This window comes from Sorex fumeus, unplaced genomic scaffold, assembly GCF_029834395.1.
Source record: "Sorex fumeus unplaced genomic scaffold, SorFum_2.1 ptg000131l, whole genome shotgun sequence".
In the NCBI taxonomy this organism is placed as follows: Eukaryota; Metazoa; Chordata; class Mammalia; order Eulipotyphla; family Soricidae; genus Sorex; species Sorex fumeus.
Genome location: NW_026606188.1, coordinates 23502216 through 23524973, shown reverse-complemented (window position 1 = coordinate 23524973; position 22758 = coordinate 23502216). Strand labels below are relative to the sequence as shown.

Sequence of the window (22758 nt, the reverse complement as noted above, 5' to 3'; positions counted from 1 at the left end):
TATTAGTAAGGTTCACTACTCTAGCAGAACAAAATCTGCTGGTTTAGTAAAGGATACATATATGTATATAAAGAGTAAATAATAAAGCATACTTAAAAAGACTACATCAAACTAAAATCTACTTTAACAAGATGCCTAGATTGAAGCAGCAGATGAAACTAAATCCAAATCCAATGCCGGGAGAGCTGCCCTCATTGGAGGCCGTGGGGAAAAACAGCACCCGCCCTCGAGGCTCCTCGAGGAGAGGAGGGGAGCACCCACTCCTCATGCTTTAGGATCCAATTGGAGTTGGGCCAGTTATGATTTTTTTTACTATATCAAGAATTTTTGTTTCTATTTTTTAGAAACAGTAAGAGAAGGAATGGCTTTCAGCATCGGAGAGTAACTGTGCCCGTCAGAATTTCCTAATAGCACAGTGACAAAGGCGGGTCTGCACACATGATCAGATGTCAGAGGAATGGAAGGTGGACAGTGCAGTCACCCGCAGTCAGAGCTTCTGCTGGCATTTTACTCTAAGCTGTCCACCAAGTGAGGCGAGAATAGTGTGTGGTGGCCAGGACCTCTGCCGGGCCTTTCTTCCTAAGTGGAGCACACGACAGATGGGGGCTTAGGGGAGGTAATGCAGGGAGGCTACGCTCTCCAGCTCAGAAGGAGTTGATGAAGCCCATGTATGCATTCAAGAAGCCCATGGGATCCTCTAGCTGTGGATAGTGGCTAATGTGGTCATCCAGAATCGACACTGTGGACCGCGGCAGCGTTTTCCTGTACAACTCCAAAAATTCCGGAAAGGGGTTCACAGGATCCATTGGCCCATAGATAAAATGAATGGGAATGTTTACAGAGGCCAGCGCTCCAATCCAGCGTCGTCGAAACTTCTTCCTCTGGTTGATGTACTGCAAGAGACTGTCGATGACCAGGTTCCCGTCGTTGTTGCGGATCCCTGCCCACATGTCCCACAGCTCGCTCTCCGAGGGGCGTGTGTACGGCCCGAAGACGGGGGTGAGACCTCGAGAGAAGACAAAGAAGTTCATCAGCCGTGTGAGGATGGGTGAGAGCACGCCTCCATCCTTCAGCAGCTTTTGAAGGAGGAGAGGCCGGTGAGTCTCAGGAAAAATACCTCCATTGGACAGACAGAGACTCTTGATGGTGAGCCGGCCAGATCGATTCTGCTTGAACCTATAGAGCAGCTCCTGGGCAACGATGTCTCCGTAATCGTGAGACAGAAGGTTGATTTTGCGGTTCTGGAGCCCCAGGTGCCGCAGGAGCGCCTCCACGATGCTGGCCTGCTCGAATATGGAGTAGTGGTGTGGTCTGGGTTTGTCACTGAAGCCGAAGCCTAGGAAATCGAGGGCAATCACGCGATGAAATCTCAGGGTGAGGCCCTCCCAAATCTTGTACCAATCATAGCTGGACGTTGGAAAGCCATGTAAAAGCACCACGATCTCGGGACTTCCAACCACGCCCACAGAGTCTTGATAGAAGATGCGCAGCCCCTTATAGGTGAAGAATTTGCCGGATGACTTCCATGAGTGAAGCACAGGGGAGAGCTGCGGGGGTGGGATGTGCAGGTAGGCTGCGAGCAGGGGCACCGCCAGCAGCCCCACCTGGACCCACCACTCCCTCATCCTGACTCAGGTAGGACCTGGGCTACAGGACTCCATGTTGGGGCTCACTTTCTTTTTTTTATCCAGCATTCTGTGTTCCCTTGTATGATTAGATTTCCCTTTCTGCTAGTTTCCTCCTTGGTAAGTGCATCTGTTGCATGCTCATTTGATATTTAAATGAGAATCCTGTTTTAATCTGTGAGTGGGGAGTTTTTGATAATTGGGGTTACTGAAGAATTGATAGCAAGTGATGAGTGCTACAGAGGCTGGGGGGTCCCAAAAAGGTCATCCCAGGAATCTAATAAGGCAATGGTGGGGGGTATGGTAAGGAGTGGTGGGCAGACTGAGTTGGAACTACCTATGGGTGTTGATGCTGATCTCAGGAGGTGTTTAGGCACACCCCAAAACTCCAGGCTCAGAAAAATATCTCCTGCGGGGCTGGAGTAATAGTACAGTGTAGGGCATTTGCCTTGTACATGGCAACCCAGATTTAATCCCAAGCATCTCATATGGTCCTCCGAGCACTGCCAGCTGTAATTCCTTAGTGCAGAGCCAGGAGTAACCCTTGAGCATCCCTAGTTGTGATCCAAACCTCCCATACATCCCCCCAAAAAAAACTGAGAAAGGAAAAAAACCCTACCCTCTGGGAGGGAACCCAGGAAGCCTGGTGGAGGGAAATTGATAGTGTTTGCAGAATTGGTGCCAGAACTAGTATACCTAAAATTCAATTATGAATATCTTTGTAAATCTATAAATAAATACAGATTATGCTGTAAAAGATATAAATGTGACAACTGTGAAAACAACAACAAAAACCTCTCCCTGCACATGCGTCTTCCTTAGCCTGCTTAGCTTGGAATTCTCCCAGCTTCGAGAAGTGGCAGTAGTTCCTACAAAGTGTCTCTCCAGCCTCAAAGGTGAAGTAATCAGCACTCAAGCTCAAGTCTCTTAGTTTTGTGGTTTGTTTTTGATTTGCGGTACACACCAGACTGTGCTCAGGGCTTGCGTCTGGCTCTGTGCTCAGGAATCACTCCTGAAAGGGCTCAGGGAACCCTAAGGGGTTCCAGAGACAGAATCCAGTTGGCTGCGTGCAAGGCAAACACCCTACGTGCTGTAATATCGCTCCGGTTTTTAAGGTGACTTAATTTCTTTACACTATATTCAGTTTAATTTTGGGTTGGGCAAGTGGGCCACACCCAGCTGTGCTCAGGGCTTACCCCTACACTAGTGTTGATGTCTATGGGCTTGTTGTGTAGCTGCCACCCCTCATAGCCAGCAGTGCCCAAGACAATCCACCGCCGTTCTTATGTCACTTCCAGTCCACTTCTTCAGTTCCTCTTGCAACTTCCTCCTTGCTTGGCAAATCTGGGATTGGTAAGCCACAGCCCAGGGTTTGTTTGTTGTTCGTTATAGTTTATTCCCTTGTTTCTTCGATATACCATTGTCACTGTTACCCCCGTTAATCATCAATTTTACTCAAGTGGGAGCCAGTAGCGTTTCCATTTGTCCCAGCCCTGAGATTTTAGTATGTTAAACTTTATGCTCTCTCCTCAGATGTGGCACGCCAGCTGGATGTCCATAGGCATAATGGTGACTCGCTTGGCGGAGAATGCGCAGAGATTGGTGTCCTCAAAGAGCCCACCAGGTTGTCCTCGAATGCCTCCTGCAGCGCCATGACTGCCGAGCTCTGGGAGTGCAAGTCGGTCTTGAAGTCCCATGCGATCTCATGCACCAGCTGCTGGAATGGCAACTGGTAGATCTTGTGTAGTGCCATGGTGTTGGGCCAGTAGCGGTGCGGCTTCTTCACACCACCCGTGTCTGGTATGCTCTTGCGGGCCACCTTGGTGGCAAGATGCTTGCAGGGTGCCTTACCTCGTTGACTTGAGCACCGTCTACTTAGTACAAGCCCTCTCATTCTTCCCAACTCAGCTGGAGACTCCATCAGGATTAGGGAAATGAGACCCATTTTAGCTACTGTTGTTGGCATACTTTGTACATCATGGGTAGCTTGCCAGGCTCTGCTGTGCAGGCTGGAAATCCTCGGTAGCTTGCTGGACTCTCTGGGGGGGGGGGGGGGAGATGGAGGCTTTTTGATAAAAAAAAAATGGATAAAAATGTGGGGTGTAAACACACAACAAAATACTCTGTAGCTATAAGAATATATACAACCTCACCATTCGCTAAAACTCGGATGGAACTGGAGGGCATTGTGGTAAATGAAATGAGAGAGAGGATCTTTTAATTCTGGAGAGAGCAATGCCTAGTAGAAAAGGAAATCTGCAAGGAAATAAAAAAAAACCACATTATGAATTACAACGCCAGTAGGTTAGATTGCAAATGAGATTGCTAACCTCTTTGGGTCTCCACATCATCTTCATGTTAGTGCAGGATCTGAGTGACCGACCAGTTATTAACCTTCAGGATTACCCTGGGTTTGTCTTTTGCATTCTTGTGTGCCTTTAAAGGCCCATCCACCACAGCTGCAGCTCTAGTCAATGAGCTGCATCTTACTTACACCCCCCTTCTGCTGGGGTGAAGGCCACGCCAAGGGGGCAGGACCAAAATGTTGCACTCTCTTCCTTGTTTCTCTTTCGTAATCTTAGTTTTTTTGTTTGGTTTGGTTGTTGGGACACACCTGGCTGTACTTAGGGCTCTGTGCTCAGGGATCAATCCTGTTGGGACTTAAGGGCCCTCTGTGGTGCTGGGGATCAAATCTGGTTGGCCATGTGCAAGGAAATCACACTACCCATTATAACTATCTCTCTGGTCTCCTTTTTGTAATTTTAGATTTATGATCTATAAATTTATATTTATAGAAATTTAGCACTGAGACTTCCTGTCTACTCTTCACCTTACTTCCTCTGCTATTCTCTTGCATAATCAGGTCTGTTTAGACAAAAAAGTTAACCATTAACAATACGATTAAATGAATCACAGACCAATTCTAACACGGATTCCCCTTTTTAGTTGCAGGACTCGACAAAGCTACTCCTGCAAACACATTTATTTGAAATTCTATGACCTCCCTGGATTTTCCTGTGGACTGGATGTAAAGTGTAACTAAGAAGAACAATGGAAACTCTACGAGCAATTCTTTGCTCGCTGTCGTTCAAGTTAATAATGTGACGTGTGGAAGGTCCCTCACTGAACGCAGGCTGTGACAGTCCAAGTCATCACTCAAGAGACATTGCACCCTTCCACCTTCAAATCTCACAACTAAGCATGCTTATTTTCTGAGAATTTAGAAAAAAATGCACTTTCAAACACTTCTGGGCCTTCCCAGGATTGGGTTGGAGACATCCCATGCGCTCAGTGCTCAGATCTCTACTAGATCGAATTCCCCATGAGATTAGAGCTAAGAGTCCAGCAAGTGCAAGCCTGGTAATGTAGGTCAGTGGCAGAGCATATGCCTCACATGTGTGAGGCCTTGGCTTAAATACCCAGCACCACAAATTAAAAGAAAGTGAATTTTGTTCTTTATTTCATGCCCTCCATCCGGTACATAGAATCAGGCACTTAGAAGATACTCTAAGAAATATCAGAGGAATGAATGAAGAAAGTTCCTTTCTTCTGCTTCATTTGAAAATTGCTCTTTTCTTCTTAGGTACTATTCACTGTCTTCCTCTGCCCATCAGTGGAACATAAACCATTTTGTTTTACTCCCTGTTGAATCTCCAAAGCCTAGAACAGCACTTAGAACTGGCATGTGGTAAACGTCAATCATATCCATGGATAAAAGTGTGAAAAAGTAGATTTACTTCATCCAGTGTCACCTTTTTTGACCTCCATGCATTGTTTTCATGCTGATCTCAGAATGATGATATTGGAGAACAATTTTAATGCCTGACATATGGAACACTGAACGCTTTGGCTTCTGGAGTTATACACTCCCGTGAAGTTATACAATGGCCTGAAGAGAGCGACAGGAATGGTGTCCCCCAAAGCACTGCCCAGGACAGAGACCCTGATGACTCACAGCCCATGGACTTTCTGGTCCTTTTGTCTAATATCAACAGAACTGTCACTTGAGGCCCTTTTTTTGTTATTATCATGAGTTCCACATAACAAGTCACATGTTCTTATGTTTAGTCACCAGAATATCTGGGTTTTTTTGGGTGGGAAGTGGGAGAAGGGAGGACCTACCAAGGTGAAGGGCTCCCAGATTCCCTCAGTTCCAGAGGTACTGGGGGCCACTGGGGTTACACCTAGAAGTGCTTGAAGGACTATGTGGAATAAAGCCTTGGCCTGGGAGTTGGACTCAGGGCCTCTGAGTAGTCTCGCTCCTTGAGCTATCTCTTCAGCCCCAGATCAGAAGTCATTTAAAAAAACGTTTATCTGGTTACTATATTTAGTCACATGTTTACAATACTGTTAACATTCATGGTTTAGTGTCTAATTACTGCATCTTTGCCGCAGTCCAAAATGCCAAAGACCCTTCTACCACTTTTTTTTTTTATGTCATTTCTAGTCTGTCCCTTCATTCCTCCCTCCCCTAAGTCCTTGATCCCTTGCTTGGTCATCTGAGTCTAAGGCCAAGGGTTTGTCATCCTTTGATACTGTCCACTCTCATGTTTTTTTAAAAATTTTTATTAGTGAAACACCATGAGGTACAGTTGTAGGCTTACAAATTTTTGTGCTTGAGTTTCAGTTATACAATGATAGAGTACCCATCCCTCTACCAGTGCTCATTCTCCACCACCAATGATCCCAGTATCCCTTCCATCCCCATCCCCCCGTCCACTCTCATGTTTTATTTCTTAATATACCACAGATGAGCGAAGTCACCCAATATTTGTCATTCTTCTGACTTATTTCACTAAATATGATACCCTCCAGTTCCATTCAAGTTGCAGTGAACTGCAGGAGTTCATCTTTTCTTATAGCTGAAAAGTGAGAGTATAAATCTTAAAGAAGCAAACAGGGATCAGACAGACAGACACTATGACAAGTTAGACACTTGCCATGCATGCTGCTAACTCATTTGATCCCAGCACTGTATATGGCCACTCATGCAGCACTGGGAGTGATTCCTGAGCACTGCTGTATGTGGCCAAACTCCCCTGCGCCCTGTCCCCTCCACACACATCTCAATGGATTCACCAACCACAAAACTGAACCCCATAGTTTAGGGGTTTCCAGGAGATTTCATGCATAGTCTGAACTGACCAACTCATTGGCTATTAGTCATTGAACTCAACTTATGCTTTCTATCTGGCCCCCTGGAAGTCAGAGTGAGCTGAAACTGCAACCACTGGTCAGCCTGGAGACCAGCCTCACCCTGATCTGACGTTGGGTGAGGGGCCCAGCCACCAGCCATCTTGGTAATGAACACAAGACACTCATCATCCCAGAGACTCTTAGGGTTCTTGGAACGTCCTACTTGGAACTGGGACAAATGCCAAATCTTTCTCATGCTGGTTACATATTATGTGATCCCACTGATTCTATTCTGGAAAACCAGAGGTGACAGAAACCAGAATAGCAGCTGTTAGGGACTATGGGTAAGGGAAAGGGTTGACTGCAAAGGGGCAGCAGGGAGCCGGCCTGTTGGAAATGGGACTGATTTCCTATTGGGACTGATCTTACAGTTATTTGACCAAATACCTTATCAAAAGTCATGAAATTTTACTCTGATGAAAAGGAAGCATGTGATGTATACCTTAATAAATATTTTATCCAGTATTCTATATACCACATGTAAGTGAGATTGTCCTGTATTTGTCTTTCTTCTTCTGGCTTACTTCATTTAACATGATAATTGGAGGTGGGAAAGCAATGTTTCAAAGGGGGGATTCTGGGCTGGAGCGATAGTACAGCAGATAGGACTGCCTTGCATGTGGCCAACCTAGGTTCAATCCCCAGCATCCCATATGGTCCCCTGAGCATTTCCGGGAGTAATTTCTGAACGTAGAGCCAGGAGTAGCCCCTGAACATTGCCATCGCCATTATATAATCCCAAAGAGTGTGTGTGTGTGTGTGTATATATATATATATATATATATATATATATGTATATTCTGGGACCAGAGTGAGAGTACAGCGGGTAGGGCATTTACCTTTCACATGGCTGACTTAGGTTCAATTCCTAGAATTCCATATGGTCCCCCAAGCCAAGAGTAATTTCTGAGAGCAGAGCCAGGAGTAACCCCTGAGTATTACCAGGTATGACCCCCCCCCAATAAAGGAAAAAAAATGAAAGGGGGGATTCTTAGATCAGAGAAGGAAAGAAATTGAGGGGAGAAGAGATAGATAGGAAGCAAGGAGAAGCAGGGGTCAGGGGATCTGAGTCCATGGGTGGGTAAAGGAGGGGTTGAGCCAAATATCCAAACCATGGTCAACAACACTGAAAATGAGAGACCCAATGTTAGCAGCTAAAGTTAAAAAGGTGTCTGCAGGCTGGGGATGTGCTATCACTGCAGGCTGGGGATGGGGGTGAGAGGGAATCTGGGAAACCTGGAGGAGGGTTGAAGACACTGGTGGTGGGAAGGGTACTGGAACATAATAGGATATTTAAAACCCAACAATAAATAACTTTGTAAATCATGGTGCTTTAATAAAAATTTTAAAAACAAGACTTCACATAAAAGCTATTGTCCTTGCACATCTTTTACATATGCTCAGCACCCAAAGAATGCGACATTCACTTTAGAACTGCTAGGAAGGAAAGGAATAAAATGTCACTCTCTGGGGTAAGCAGGCTAGAGAGCAGGGCGGCACTGCTTGTGCATGGATTCAGAAGAGAACACTCTTCTCTATGGGGCCTCCCGTGCCTGAAGATTCCATTATAGTGACTGTTTTTTGCTCTTCCTCTTCATTTTCCGTTGCCTTCTTTGCTTTCTGTTTTTTCGCTGCAAGTCGGTAGTTGATTCCCATGCCGATGAAGAGATAGATGCCTGAAGTAATTAGGATTGTACCACTTGCCCAGTACGTATATTTGTAGTCTCCATATATATCATTGAGATGACCTAAAAATATAAAAAAATGCTGTATGGGTAAAACTAAACAAATGTAGGGACCAAAGAGGAAGTTAACTTTTCTGGTACAAGGGCAACCCAGGTTCACTCCCCAGCATCCCATATGATTCCCCAAGACCCACTAGCAGTGATCCCTGAGAACTGCTGGGTGTGGCAAAAACAAAAACTATGTCAGGTGTGGCAAGGAGGGACTGACAGCAGACTACAGGGTCTGGCAAGACAGTATTGTGGGTTGGGAGCTTGCCTTGTTCATAGCCAAGCTGGGCTTGATCTCGGTACCATATATGATTCCCCGGGTCCACCAGGAATGATCCCTAAGTGTAGAGCCAGGAGTAAATCCTGAATGACACCAGGGGTTACCCAAAAACAAAACAGAAAAGTTGAAAGTAGACTACAGGGGGTTGGGGTCAGGAAAACTTCTCTTAAACTTTAAATTAAGCCAAAGATTACAGAAATCAGGAGATGTTCAGGAAGAAAAGAACCCAGGCAGGAACAGCAAGACAAGCAGATGTGGGGAGCAGAGGGTATAAGGCCACACTGCTGGAGTAGAGAGCAAACAGGCAGGTGGAGGTGAGCGGCAGGAGGGAGGTGGGTCCGGCCCTGCAGAGCCTTAGAGGCCTCACTGGGGAACTTCCTCTTCATCCCAAGAATGAGGAAAACAACTAGAGTTTTAAGAGATTGAAGACTAGCTGGAGGGGACTTGGGCAAACCAGAGTGAAGGAGACCATGAGGAGCAGCTGGAGAGGAGACAGCAACCAAGGGAGGTGGGCAGCTGTGTTGGAGAAATGGAGGATCAGAACTTATCTGAAAAGGTGAGAACTGGCAGAACCTGGGACTGACTGACTGTACAGAGAAAAGTTGCTGGTGTTTTCAAAAGAAGTACAATTTCTGCGTCTCTCCTTACTTTACAATGCAATCTCAAAAGCAAGAGTCATATCCAAAGTCTAAATTATTGCTGTATTTTGTCGTATTAATAATTTTCAGATGGGTGACTTGGTATCTTTAGCAATAATTCAACGATTTTTTGGACATTAATGTGTGAGCGATAGCACAGCGGGTAGGGTGATCGCCTTACAAGCGGCCAACATGGCCAACCCGAGTTCGATTCCTCCGCCCCTCTCGGAGAGCCCGGCAAGCTACCGAGAGTATTCGATATGCCAGACACAGTAACAACAAAGTCTCCAATGGAGACGTTACTGGGCCCGCTCGAGCAAATCGACGATCAACGGGAGGGCCTTTACCTTTACCTTAATGTGTCTACACGTGTCTTGGGAGAATTCTTTCACTTTTAGAAGCATCTATTCCTTCATTGTAAAGGAAGGAACAACACAGTCTTTATAGGCTTATTGGATGTAACAGGATACATCAAACCATTAGAACAGTCCCTGGCACTCTATGAACCCTTCCCTCATAACTATGGTTGTTATGATAAATATAATGCTGAGATAAATTCTGCAGCTAAAATGTATTCCTCAATAATATTTTAAAAGTTGAATGTATAAATATGTATTTATACAATAAACAACAAAATATCAGAAAAGATTCATTTAACAAATATTCAAGTTTGTAATAGTTTTGGAAATCCCTTTCATCTTTTTTTTTTTTTTTCATGCGTCACACCTGGCGATGCTCAGGGGTTGCTCCTGGCTCTGCACTCAGGAATTACTCCTGGCAGTGCTCGGAGGACCATATGGAATACTGAGAATCAAACCCAGGTTGGCCGCGTGCAAGGCAAACACCCTACCCGCTGTGCTATCATTCCAGCCTGACCCCTTTCATCTTGATGGCTCCCTTAGTTCAACTCAATATTTCAGCAATGATATTTTGATAGCCCTGAGGTAATAAGAAAGGTTTGCTGTCAGCAAGCTACTCATTGTTCCTGTCACCTTCTGAACTGTCTATGGAATCATCGAGATGGAGAGCCATACTATACCTAACACCGGTGGCCCCAGGAGCACAGGGCAGCATTGCAAAATGGTCACCAATCCCATGGCACTGGAGAATCTCTGCGGTCCCACGAGGTCCATCAATGTTTCAAACAGTACTGAGCTGAGCCATCCATATGCAAATCCAATGAATCCCGCGTAGATACAGAACTCGACATATGTCGAGCATAAAGGTAGTAGCAGATGACACACTCCATTTGCAATAATAGAAGCAGCAAAGTAGTACTGGACTCGAGGTCTTATCCGCTTTGTGTTGGCTACCAGCCCCATCGACGGTCTGGCTACCATGTCGACAAAAGCAAGAATGGAAAGAAGGAAGGCAGCCTTCTCATTTGAGAAATGCTTACTCTTTCCATAGTTACTAAGAAAGACCAGAGGTGCAGACAGACCAAAAGCCATTAGCATATTTCCAGAGAGGTAGAAGATAAATCCTCTGTGCCTGAGCAGGGATAAGTCCAGGACTTTATTAATGGTTTGGAAGAATGACTGCTTCTCTGCTTTGAGGTTTCTACCATTCATTTCTGCATGTGACTCACTGGCCTTCTTTCCTGCCTCAGATTTTCCAATTTCCTGAAGATGTTCTTTGGACCCTTCTTTCCCTACTTTGGCTGGTTTGGGCCCGATTGGCCGCATGAGAGATCCAGCCACACAACAGTTTAGCAATATGCCCCCAAGAATCAGGAAGCTTCCTCTCCAGCCAAATATATCAAAGAAAATCTGGTTGAGGGGGGCCAGGGTTGAGAGGAATACCGGGCTGCCTGCCATGGTCAGTCCATTTGCCAGTGGTCTCTTCTTGTAGAAATACTTGCCAATCATGGTCAGAGCTGGATTCAAATTTAGGGCAAGCCCAAGTCCTGGTGGGATGGGGAAAAAGAGTCATACATTGTAAAAAGAAAAAAGGCAGGAGCACATTTTGTATTAAATAACTTGACAGAGACTAAATGGTAAAAGACTCAGATCATAATTATGAGGGAGGCTATTATAACTGATAGATTATTTAGTGTAATATTATCAAATAAATATTTGATAATATTTCTGTAGCCAATATAAGATAACAACATTTAAATAATTTTTAGTGAAGTAAAATTTTTTTATTTGGAGAAATATGAGAGTAGAGAGACAGAGAGAGATCCATGTGTTCAAGAGAGAACACAGGCTTCTCCAGAGGGAAAAAGCTGAAAATAGTCTCAGTTTGAGATGCAGTCGAATCTCCAAGATGGAGAATGCACCTCCTTTTATGAATAATAAATGTCATGCCGTGTGTGTGTGTGTGTGTGTGTGTGTGTGTGTGTGTGTGTGTGTGTATCACATCCAGCAACGCTCAGGGATTACTCCTGGCTTTTGCACTCAGGAATCATTCCTGGTGGTGCTTGGGGGACCATACAGGATGCTGGGAATCGAACCCGATTGGCTGCATGCAGGGCAAATGCCCTACCCGCTGTGTTATCCTTCCAGCCCCAAATATCATGCCTTTTGTTTAACTTGACAGTTTTAGCTTTTCTTAGGAACAGGTAAGTAAAAACAAAAAGGAAAGAGGCTCTCATGAATTCAGAAAAGAAGAGGGATGCGAATGAGATACAGAAGTACGAGACAGGGACTTGCACGTATTAATGTTATAATTAAGTGAAAAACAAACCACTAGAAACATTATCCATAATCTCATCCCTTTGTTCTAAAATATTTATGTGCACAAAAATGTCTGAGTGGATATGGCATCAGAGCAGAGATTTATTGTGGGGGGCAGCCATGCCGGATGATCTATGTTCTTTTGCTATTAGAATGTGGGGCAAGTGTCTCCTCCAGACCTTTAGCCCTTGGAGCTATAACTGGCTTCTCGACCAGAAGATTACTGCTTTGTTGTTGACATTTCTTTCATTGGAGCCATTTTTTTTGTTGGATGGAAAGACATTTGCAGCCAATACACCCTTTCCTTAAGTGATTTTGTTAACCCCACTCCCACTCCCACAAAAAAGGAAAGAGGGAGGGAGAAAAAAACTTAGCAACGAAAGGAGGAAAGGTGGAAACTGTGATAGTACAGTGGGTAGGGCATTTGTCTTGCACGAGACCAACCCAGGTTCAATCCCTGGCATACCATATGGTCCCACAAACATTGCCAGGAGTGATTCCTGAGTGCAGGGCCAGGAGTAACCCCTGTGCATCACTGCGTGTGGTCCAAAAAAAAAACAAGTCTCCTCGCCCCCCAGAAAAGTACAGATTTAAAAATATAAATGAGGAAGGGAGGGAGGGAAAGAAAAGAAACTAATAATTCAAGAAAAAATAGAGGGCGGGGAGATAGGCAGGGCGCTTGCCTTGCAAGCAGCTGACCTGGGTTTAACCCCTGGGCATCCCATGCAGTCTTCTGAGCCCCGTCAAGAGTGATCCCTGAGTACCGAGCAAGGAATAAGCCTGAGCACCTATGGGTGTGGCTCAAAACCCCAAAACACAAACAATTTAAAAGGAAGAAAATAAAAGAGACCTAGCCATTTTTCTAGTGAAGAAAATTGTACTTTTCGAGAGACTGACAGAAAAATGCTCTAATTAATTAGCATACCCCCCAAATTTTTGCTTGAAAATACGTTGGCCACAACTCACCTCCAATGACCCCGATACATAGGTACAGCTCCGGCACAGTGTTGCAGAAAGATGCAGTGATCAAGCCACTGCCAACCAGGAAACCGCCAGCTATGATCACGGGGCGGCTGCCGTATTTGTTCACCAGGGTACTGCTGATGGGACCTAGGGGAACCAACAGTTCAATAACAGAGAAGAGCAGCACACCCATCCTGTCCACACCACACATCACGTTACTGTCAGGAAAGAATGGCCCTTCCCCACATGAAAAAATCAACAGGTGCAACAGACAGCACTGGTAAGGAAGACTTCCTTCTGCCCTTACAATAGTCAGATGAGAAATAGTATAACCCTAGTAAAACTACAGCATCAGTTGTGTGAAAATAAAACTATTATATCAATTGTACATCTCTATACCTACAGCATAACACCATTTTTTACTAAAGGGCGAAAGATATTAACCTATTTTCAAATGCAGAATAGACTGAAAATATCATCTGCACTTATAAGTCAAAGGTGTCTTCATGTATGTAAGATATGATCAATGTATGTAGCACATGTATGTAGCACATTTTCTTCTTTTAATTATGACATGTTCATCTGGAGTAAATATACATGAAGATGAAATACATGTCTGAGCACAGCTGTTCAAACTTCTGAGTTTAGAGCATATTCACTCACTAAGGTTTATATTGTTTCTCATGAAAACAATAACAAAACAAAATTAAAGCTACAAAATAAGAATGCATACCATCACCACTTTTCTTCAATATTAGACAGGATTTCCAGCCAGTGTAGTAAGACAGAGGGAAGGAAAGGAAGGAAAGGAAGAAACCAAACTATCAGTATTTGCAGGAGATATTATCTATCTAAAATTTTTTTGAGAAAAATCTACCAATAAATAACTGGGAATGACAATAACTTAGCAAATGTAAAGGACAAATGTTCAAAAATAATCAATTGCTTTTCTACATTCTAACAATCAACACAAAACAAAGAAAATTATTCTAGACAGCGATGTTTGATACTATTGTAACTGATGTTATGAAGACATCTTATTATGATATCTTATTATCTCATTCCTACTTTGGACAAACTGGCAGGCTACCAAATGTAGCCTGCCCACATGGCAGAGTCTGGCAAACTCCCTGTGTCGTACCCAATATGCCAAATACCAGTAACAATGATGGGTCTCATTCTCCTAAAGAGCCTTGAATATAATCTCAGGGCTAGGATGAAGGAAACGTTACTGGGGCCTGCTTGAGGCAAACGACGAATAACAGGATGATTTGTGATTTGTGATTGTTATGAAGACTGATCTAACAGAGCACACAGTTTGCTTTATTGTTTTTATTATTAAAAGGAATGACAACTATGACTTCTATAAGGTAGCTTTATGGACTGACACTCCTGCTGTCTCATCACTGAAGCCCTGACTGCGAGCTGAGGGAGAAGTTGGCTCTGTAGTTCTTACCTCCAGCATACATGACGGCAAACATGATGGAGGAGATCCATGATACCTCACTGGTGCTGGCATGAAATATGTCTTGAATTTCCTTGTAAAATATCGTAATGGATTTGGCAAAGGAGCAGGAGAAGCCAACGGAAATGAAAGCTCCAACCATCACTGCCCACCCCCAGCCTCCATCTGGGGGGGTGTAGTCAGGGGGGCCTCCAACAGCCAGCGGCATGGTGAGTCCAGATGAACTCCGGAACACGGCTCCAACCTCAAAACCTACAGGGTGTGAAATTAAAACAGTACACAACGAGAGGTCAACGAGAAGACACTCTTACAAAATCTCCAAACTGAGGCTGCAGATGACTAAAATACTTTCCAATATTATAGTTCTCTGTGAACATGGTAGAAAGGCAGAATTTTAGAGGCTTTAAGTTAAAAATTTATCACTTAAGCCATATACGAAATTATTTCCAACAAATGCTGTAGCTTCTTCAAGTGTGTAAGCATACCTGTTACAACTATGTTGTGGGAGAGCTCCCACTCTGTCTTTAGGGTACCCCGGGCCAATCCTGGCAGTATCTGGCCAAACAGGCAGACAGTCCAAGGTTGGGGCCAAGATGTGTTGTGTCTTAGACCCAGTGTGCCAAAGCCCTGTGTATGCTCTAAACCCTCTTCTATTCCTCTGGCCTGCATATCTCTATTAACAATTGACATCAGCAGTTTTTTCACATTACTGAAGAAAAATAGCTCATTCAAATTCTCTGTGTGCAGACACAAATACACTATCAAAGGCTTATAATAAAATATTTCTTTTATGTTATTTATCCTTTCCCAAGAATATTCTTTACTATCTCATTTTTTTGTTCTTTGATTTAAAAAGACTGATTTAAATGTGTCAGGGGGAAAAATAGTAATGTCCATTACTCATTATACAGAAGTTTTCAAAAAGAAAGATCATTCCAGACATAAGAGACTCATTTCAAAGACAAGAATGTTTCGTCAGTAAAGATGATCTTTCATCCAACTGCTTAGAATTGTTATCTAATGGGGGCTGGAGCCCCATCTTGGAGAGCCCTGCAAGCTACCGAGAGTATCTCGCCCGCAGGGCAAAGCCTGGCAAGCTACCTGTGACGTATTCAATATGCCAAACACAGTAGCAACAAGTCTCACGACGTTACTGGGCTCGCTCGAGCAAATCGATGAACAATGGGAGGACAGTGACAGTGACAGTGGGGGCCGGAGCAATAGCACAATGGGTAGGGCATTTGCCTTGAACGCAGCTGACCTGGGTTCGATTCCAGGCATCCCAAATGGTCCCCCGAGCACCGCCAAGAGTAATTCCTGAGTGCAGAGCCAGGAATAACCCCTGAGCATTTCCGGGTGTGACCCAAAAAAGCAAAAGAATTATTATCTTATTTTGAATTATAAATATATCTAGGGTTTTGGATTCACCCCTGGCAGTGCTGGAAGATCACTCTTGGTATTGCTTGGGGAACCATATGTTATACTGGGGATCAAAACGGGGTCAGCTCATGACTGGGCACTAAATGCAACTGGGCTAATTGCAGTGTAAGCTTTGATTGACTCTAATTTACACACCTATTTCTGAAGCCTGTGATTGAGCACACAGAAGGAAGAGAAGAGAAAACTCAACAAAGATCCTATATTGTGTATCCTGATTTCAATTCCCACCTTTGTCCATTCAGCTCCACTGGCCTTCTTATTATGCTTAGGATGTGAAGCATGTGTGCTCTCTGCATTTACTCTCTGCCTGGACTTCTGTTAACAACATTTCACCTAAATCTTTGTTCAAATGCTCCCAGATGAGGTAGGCTTTTCTGGATCATTCTAGACCAACCTCTCACATTCTATTTCTTATCATACTTTACTTATCTCTATTGCTCTATCTAAAAGACTATCAGAAAATCCGCACTTCTCTTGTAATTTTCATGTAATAAGCATTAGATAAGTCATTGTACTTGATGAACCGATGGAATGTTCTCCATCACGCTATGAAGTAAGTACTATTGCGATTCCCAGTTTATCGGTGGGCAACCTAAGGAACAGAATGGTCTTGCTTAGGACACAACAGAGTTGGGATTCAAAGCTAATCACAATGGCTCCTGAGTTTCTGCTCCACCTGCTAAGCTATGTTCCATCTTACTGTTGTCAGTCTCTCTGTACTGAAAAATGAACGGAATGGAAACAGGGTGCTCAACAAATATTGAACAAACAAATAAGAGGAATGTGATATAGCCAGAAGGGAGAATGCAGGATACTGGATGGATGTTAAACACCAAATGGCCTATATTCACACAATCTTAAATTCTGTTGACTTAAAGCTCATACACTTCAGTGGCTTACTGTCTGTATTTGACAAATTTCCTGGTCAAATCATCAGTCAAACCTAGGACTTACCCTTCTCTCACTTGCCCTAACACCAAATAACTAATTAACCCTGAAAACTCCTGAATTTTCTGTCACCATTGTATAGTGACTAAACCTCAACTTGGGTCAACATTGCATGTGTGTTAATTTAAAAGCCTCCTTAATTATTTCCCTACTTTTTATGATTCTCTCCATTTTGTTGATGGCATGGCAGCCCGAGTGATCTTTTGAAGTAAAACTCACTCCTTTATTTTAAGACTCTTACATAGTTCTAGATAAACCACCCTTACAACAATTAACAAGTCATCCAAAATTTTACCCTTGCTTGGAACTTTGCCTCTTTGTTTCTTCACTCAGACACTATGCTGCAGCATAAGCAGAGTACCTGAAATTCTTCAAGGTGTTGGCTGTGTTAGTTCATCTTCCACGTTTGTACATTTTTTGCTCATTAAACTTAGGACTCTCCAATAACTCAGTGTACTGCTATTTGTCTTTCAGGTCACAAGGCCTAACATCTTTACTAGGTACATCCAATAGGGCCCTCAGTGCTCAGATAACTCTTCCTAACATCAGAGTTTTCCAAACAGCTGCTCTAGTCCAGAAATGTAATCAAATCTGATAGGAGGGCACAATTTTTCTAGGACCAAATAATTACAGCTATAGATTTCCTTCATAGATTTCCCCCTACTATTTTTTTAAATGTAGGAGTACTGCTATTTATTCAGCCATTGAATAAGCTGATATTGGGCATGAACTCCACTCCCCCTACTATTTTGACTACTCATAAGAATGGTAAGATTATGCCCTAAAATTACTATAAAATTATTTCTTACCCATTCCCATTTATTGATGAAGAAACAGACAAGAATAAGTGAGCACCCTTGAAAGAATCCAGAACATACTACCTTCCCTAAGAAAGAGATAGTGTTAGAGTTATTCCAAAGTTCGCCCACTGATCTCCTGTACACTCGTGGTACAAATCTTTGTAAGCACTGGTTGCTTCTGATACAGAAACCCAGGTCCGTAGCTTGGTTTCTGCTCTGAAAATAGTATCAAATCCCATAATATCTTTTGCTTATTTTCTTGTACAACTTTAACGTTTTTTATTAATTTTTTTTATCAAATTCACCTTTCATGAGAGGTATAAAAAGATCAAGAAAAAGGGTGATACAAAGTTCCAAATATTCTGTTTCTTTTTCTCTTAACTTTTTGTATTAGATTTACCTGGAAGTATGTATAAGTGATTCCCAAGTCTATAGTCTTCAAATGTTTTGTCCTGAAAAGAATTTTGAAAAATATGTACACTCCCTCAAACACAAAATCATCTCCCTGCAATAGTAAAATCTTAAATAGTAACAAGTATGTAATTTCTGGTATGTTGTACCTTGTTGTAGGTGCTTTAAGTATACCATTGTCAATACTTGGCACTTGCTTATTATTTACTAAAAAAAATTTACTTTATAGTGAGTACACTTTGTCGTAAGTCCTCAGGATAAAAAATGGCCAAACTACATCTGAATTCAAATGAGTGAACTCATTAACATTCCAGTTACAATCTACTCATCCAAACCCTCACAGAAGACAACCAGTAAAAAGCAGTAGTTTGTTATCTGGGAGAAAGCTCATCCTGTCACCTTCAAAATTTCACTCTCTAAAGCTGAACATTCTAGGATTTTTCTTTGAATTGTTCAAACAGATTTTGATATTACAAGGACTGGGAGGCTTCACTGCCAAGGCCCCAGGGTTTGAGTCCATGGTTCCCCAAGCATGCTGAGTGCAGCCCCAAAATGTTATTTCCTGGAAGGCAGTTTCTCACTGCACTAAGGTCTAGGGATGAGTGGTGAAACCTCTCTTTTATACAGAAAGTGGATTTGTATAAAATTAGACCATTTGACCACTGCTCCATATGGCCAAAAACTCAAAAGATTCAGAAAGAAGGGCTGTAGCAGGTATGAGCCGGGAGTGTGGGGGCGACTAAAACCTCATGGGAAGGGGGGCGTTTCGCTCTGCCCTTCACGCCCTACCGAGGCCACCGGTCCCCCCGCGAGCGGCTCTCCAGCACGGCCACGACTCCAGAACACAGAAACCAATTTCTTAACTATCTGACTTTCAGTAGAAATACTTCCAGGGTCAATAGGTAAAATAGCAGAAATCCAAAACCAACATTTAATTCTTGAACCCAGCTGTAGAAAGCAAATCACTTCACAATGCTTTTTCAGCATGTCTGATTTGGGGGGGGGGGTAAACTCTAAATAATAGTGGTGAATCTTTTATTGAAACAATGAATCTAATCAAAGCAGATAGAGTGTTAACTAGAATTCATCTGCCTCACAGGGACGGGGAGGGGTGGGGGGTGGGGTTTTATTGGGGTTCTTCATGGTAAAAAATAAGTATTGGTAAAGGGAAATGTGTTTGATATTTGCATGACTGAGACATAAACCTGAAAGCTTTGTAACCTTTCCCACAGTGATTCAATAAATAAAAAAAAAAAAAAAAAGAAGGGCTGTAGCAATAGCACAGTGGGTAGAGTGTTTGCCTGGTACATGGCAGACCTGGGTTCAATCCCTGGCACTTTCACATGGTCCCCAGAGCCCACCAGGAGTCATCCCTGAGTGCAGAGGCAGTAGTAAATCCTGAGCACCACCAGGTGTGACCCAATCACCTCCCCGACAAGAAAAAAAATCAGAAAGAAAAAGTGAATGTAAACTCCCCTTTCCCTCAAAGTTATGGGGGTCAGAGGGACAGCCCAGCTTGTAAGGCACTTGTTTTACAAGCAGCTGACCTGGGTTAGATCCCCAGCACTGCCAGGGGCTGAAATTTCAAGAAATGTGCGAGAGAGATAGTACATCATTAAAAGCACTTGTCTTGCAAGTGGCTGACCCACATGACCTGATCCAATCCCTGGGACCACGTATGGTTGCCCAAGCTCCACTAGGAGTAATCCCTTAGTAAAGAGGCAAGAGTTAAGTCCTGAGCACAAATGGGTATGCCTCCTGCCCCATTTTTTTTCCACAAACAATACAAGGACTCAACATAATTCTGTCCAATTTAAAAATTCCTGTTTGTGGAGCCAGAGAAACAATGCAGTAGGTAGGGCACTTGTCTCCCACTTGGCTACCCAGGTTTGATCCCCAGTATCCCATACGGTCTCCCAATCCTGCCAGCAGTAATTCCTGAATGCAGAGCCAGGAATAAACCCTCAGCATTGCCGGATGTAGCCCCAGAACAAACAAAACAATAATTCCTTTCTTTACTTGAAATTTCTTATTTTAGCATGCTCTCTATTGACAGACCCTTTTCCCGACCAAATTTTAAAAAGATTTATCAGACATAGCACAGGTTTAAGGTACTTACTTGCAAGCCGATGACCTTAACTTGATCCCCTGCACAGCACAGTCCCCTCAGCACTGCCAAGCTCAACCTTCAAACTGTGGTCAGGACTATACCTGTATGACCACAACCCCCCTCCCCAACCACAGATTTGGAGATGTATATCTCATGGATAGGTTGTGGCACCAATATGAAACAAAAAGGTTGCAAGAATCAACAGTAACAGCAAGCAAAAAGAGAAAAGTTCGGGACTAGAGGACAGATAGTACAGCAGGTAAGGAGCTTGCCTTGCTCCCAGTTGAGCTGGATTTGACCCCTGGCATCCCATATGGCCCTCTGAGCACAACCAGGGGTGATTCCTGAGAGCAGAACAGAAGGAATCCCTGAGTATTGCCAGATGTGCCCCCCCCCAATGAATAAATAATAAAATGATCACAAAACAGATGGAAAAAATAAAGTTAGGGACTATACCTTTCAAAGTCCTTTAAGTATAAAGGAATTCTTATTGAAAGAAGTCTGATTTATAATCTGTAAACATCTTCCAACTCAGAGCAACTCTGAAGCCTAAATGAGCTCTTCAACTGTATTAAGTTATGACTGGTTCTGTCCCAGATTTCGAAGCAAAGATGCACTGACCTTTCTTTTTTTTTTTTTTTTTTGAATTTTTGGACCACACCCAGGGTGCTGGGGGCTACTGCCCCCTTGGTCCTCAGGCATTCCCCTGCAGGGGTGCTTGGGGAAATATTGCACGGATGTATTATCTCTCTGGCTTCTGGATTTCTCTGTTAAAATATCAAATGTGGGGCGGGAGAGATAGAACAGTGGGTCAAGCCTTGCAAGAGATCTACCTGAGCTCAATTCCTGGTTTCTGGCACCTGTCCCTGAGCCCAGGGTCAGGAGTAAGTACAACTGTGTGTAGTTGTACTTACTACAAAACAAAACAGACAAACAAAAAAGTAGAAGCAGCCTGGAGCTCTGGTTTGATCTAATTATGCCCTGTAATAACGGGGGGGGGGGGTGTGGGGGGGTGGACTCAATTGATGACAGCAATCCTCCCAAATTGCTCAAGACACTACTACATAACCGTGTTCTGGAAACTAACAAAGAGAACTACCCCTTTAATAGAATGTAAAATTCACGAGAAGAGAGAAAGTAGACAGAAACAGTACAACTTGCATAAAGTTCACCCAGCAGAAGGAAGACACGGCAGTACAGGGTCAGATAGGATGTGAAGAGGAGAGAAAGGAATTCCATTCTCCCGCAGAGAACAAAGTCGCGGAGAATGGAGAATGGGCTATTCCGTGTGTCAGGGGAACTAGGACTTTGAGAGTTTTTAAAGACCATAGTTAGGACTGGAGAGGTAATGCAACAGGTCGGGCGTTTGCCTTTCATGCAGCCAACTCGGGTTTGAGCCCCAACACCTCATAAGGTCTGCTGAGCACCGCCGGTAGTAATTCCTAAGCTGGGAGCCCAGAGTATCGCTGGTGTGGCTCTTAAACAACAAAAAAGTTCTCAAAGTTAAGGGTGGCGAATACCACCAGATGCTGCACAATCTGGACCGTGAGCGCGGCGTGCGGGGACGCAAGGTTCTTCCAGCAGTTCGATTTCACAAACTCGATCTCTAAGCTTCCAGCAAGGAAAACCATCAAGAAAAAGCACCAGAAGTGAGGGGGAAATACACCAGCCCGGGTCCTATCCCTCTGACCCGCGAGCATCCCGCGCGCCCCGACGCCCCTGACTGACCGTCTGTGACCCTGCGGCCGCAGGGCGCAGATCCTCTCTGAACCGCACGTCCGCCACTCCGTGGCCTCCCCAGACGCACCGAGACCCGCTGACACTTGGTGGACTCGGGGTCCAGCTCTCGAGCCTGCCCCCTGGGGCAGAGCTCAGGGGGCGGAGCCCCGGCACCCCCCGCCCACGTCAGGGCGGCCCTGGGGAGCAGCACGCACGCTCAGGTGCTGCAGCCCGGGGCACTCCGCTGCACATCCCCGACCCTATCTGCAGGGACCTGCACCCGCCTGAGGCGCCCGTGTGCGCCGTCAGCCAAAAAGAACCGGCGGCGTGTCCCTGCGCCGTCCTGAAGCGGCTGTGTGTTTGTGTGTGTGTGTGCGCGCGCCCGTGTGTGCGTGTGTATGCGTGCAAGTGTGTGAGCCCGTGCGTGTGTACGCGTGTGTATGTTAATAAGTGCGTGTGTTTGCGCGCGTGTGTTCGTGTGTGTATGCGTGCATGTGTCTGCGTGCGTGTGGGCGCGCGCTTGCATGTGTATGCCCGTGTATGCGTGTGTGCGCGCTTGTGTGTGTAAGTGCGTTTTTGCGCGAGTGTGTTCGTGTGTATGCGTGCATGTGTGTGCGCGCGCGTGTGTATGCGTGTGTGAGCGCACATGTGTGCGTGTGTGTATGCGTGCATGTGTGTGCGTGCGTGTGTGCGCGCGCGCGCGTGTGCGTGTGTGCGCGCTTGTGTGTTTGTAAGTGCGTGTGTTTGCGCTC

The 22758-nt window shown here is 44.4% G+C and overlaps 2 protein-coding genes across 2 annotated transcripts; both read right to left on the bottom strand.

The window, feature by feature from the left end:
• Window positions 1-385: 385 nt before the first annotated feature.
• On the bottom strand, window positions 386-1650 carry LOC130046205 (mesoderm-specific transcript homolog protein-like). The gene has a single exon (XM_056139125.1). The coding sequence runs from the start codon at window positions 1623-1625 to the stop codon at window positions 645-647; it is 981 nt and encodes a 326-aa protein (XP_055995100.1). The 5' UTR covers window positions 1626-1650; the 3' UTR covers window positions 386-644.
• Window positions 1651-8336: 6686 nt separating this feature from the next.
• On the bottom strand, window positions 8337-22124 carry LOC130046090 (monocarboxylate transporter 1-like). The gene is made up of 5 exons (XM_056138998.1): window positions 22016-22124; window positions 14570-14830; window positions 13117-13260; window positions 10512-11378; window positions 8337-8569 (listed from the first exon to the last, which is right to left on the bottom strand). The coding sequence occupies exons 2-5, from the start codon at window positions 14784-14786 to the stop codon at window positions 8337-8339; spliced, it is 1461 nt and encodes a 486-aa protein (XP_055994973.1). The 5' UTR covers window positions 14787-14830; window positions 22016-22124.
• Window positions 22125-22758: the final 634 nt, after the last annotated feature.

Bases quoted from the DNA above. Each gene is read 5' to 3' on its own strand.
- LOC130046090 (XM_056138998.1), bottom strand. From the start codon at position 14,786: ATGCCGCTGGCTGTTGGAGGCCCCCCTGACTACACCCCCCCAGATGGA. The intron at 11,379-13,116 runs GTGAGTTGTGGC...CCATCCCACCAG, and splicing joins ATGTATCGGGGTCATTGGAG to GACTTGGGCTTGCCCTAAAT. The intron at 8,570-10,511 runs GTATAGTATGGC...TTATATTTTTAG, and splicing joins CCTGGGGCCACCGGTGTTAG to GTCATCTCAATGATATATAT.
- LOC130046205 (XM_056139125.1), bottom strand. From the start codon at position 1,625: ATGAGGGAGTGGTGGGTCCAGGTGGGGCTGCTGGCGGTGCCCCTGCTC.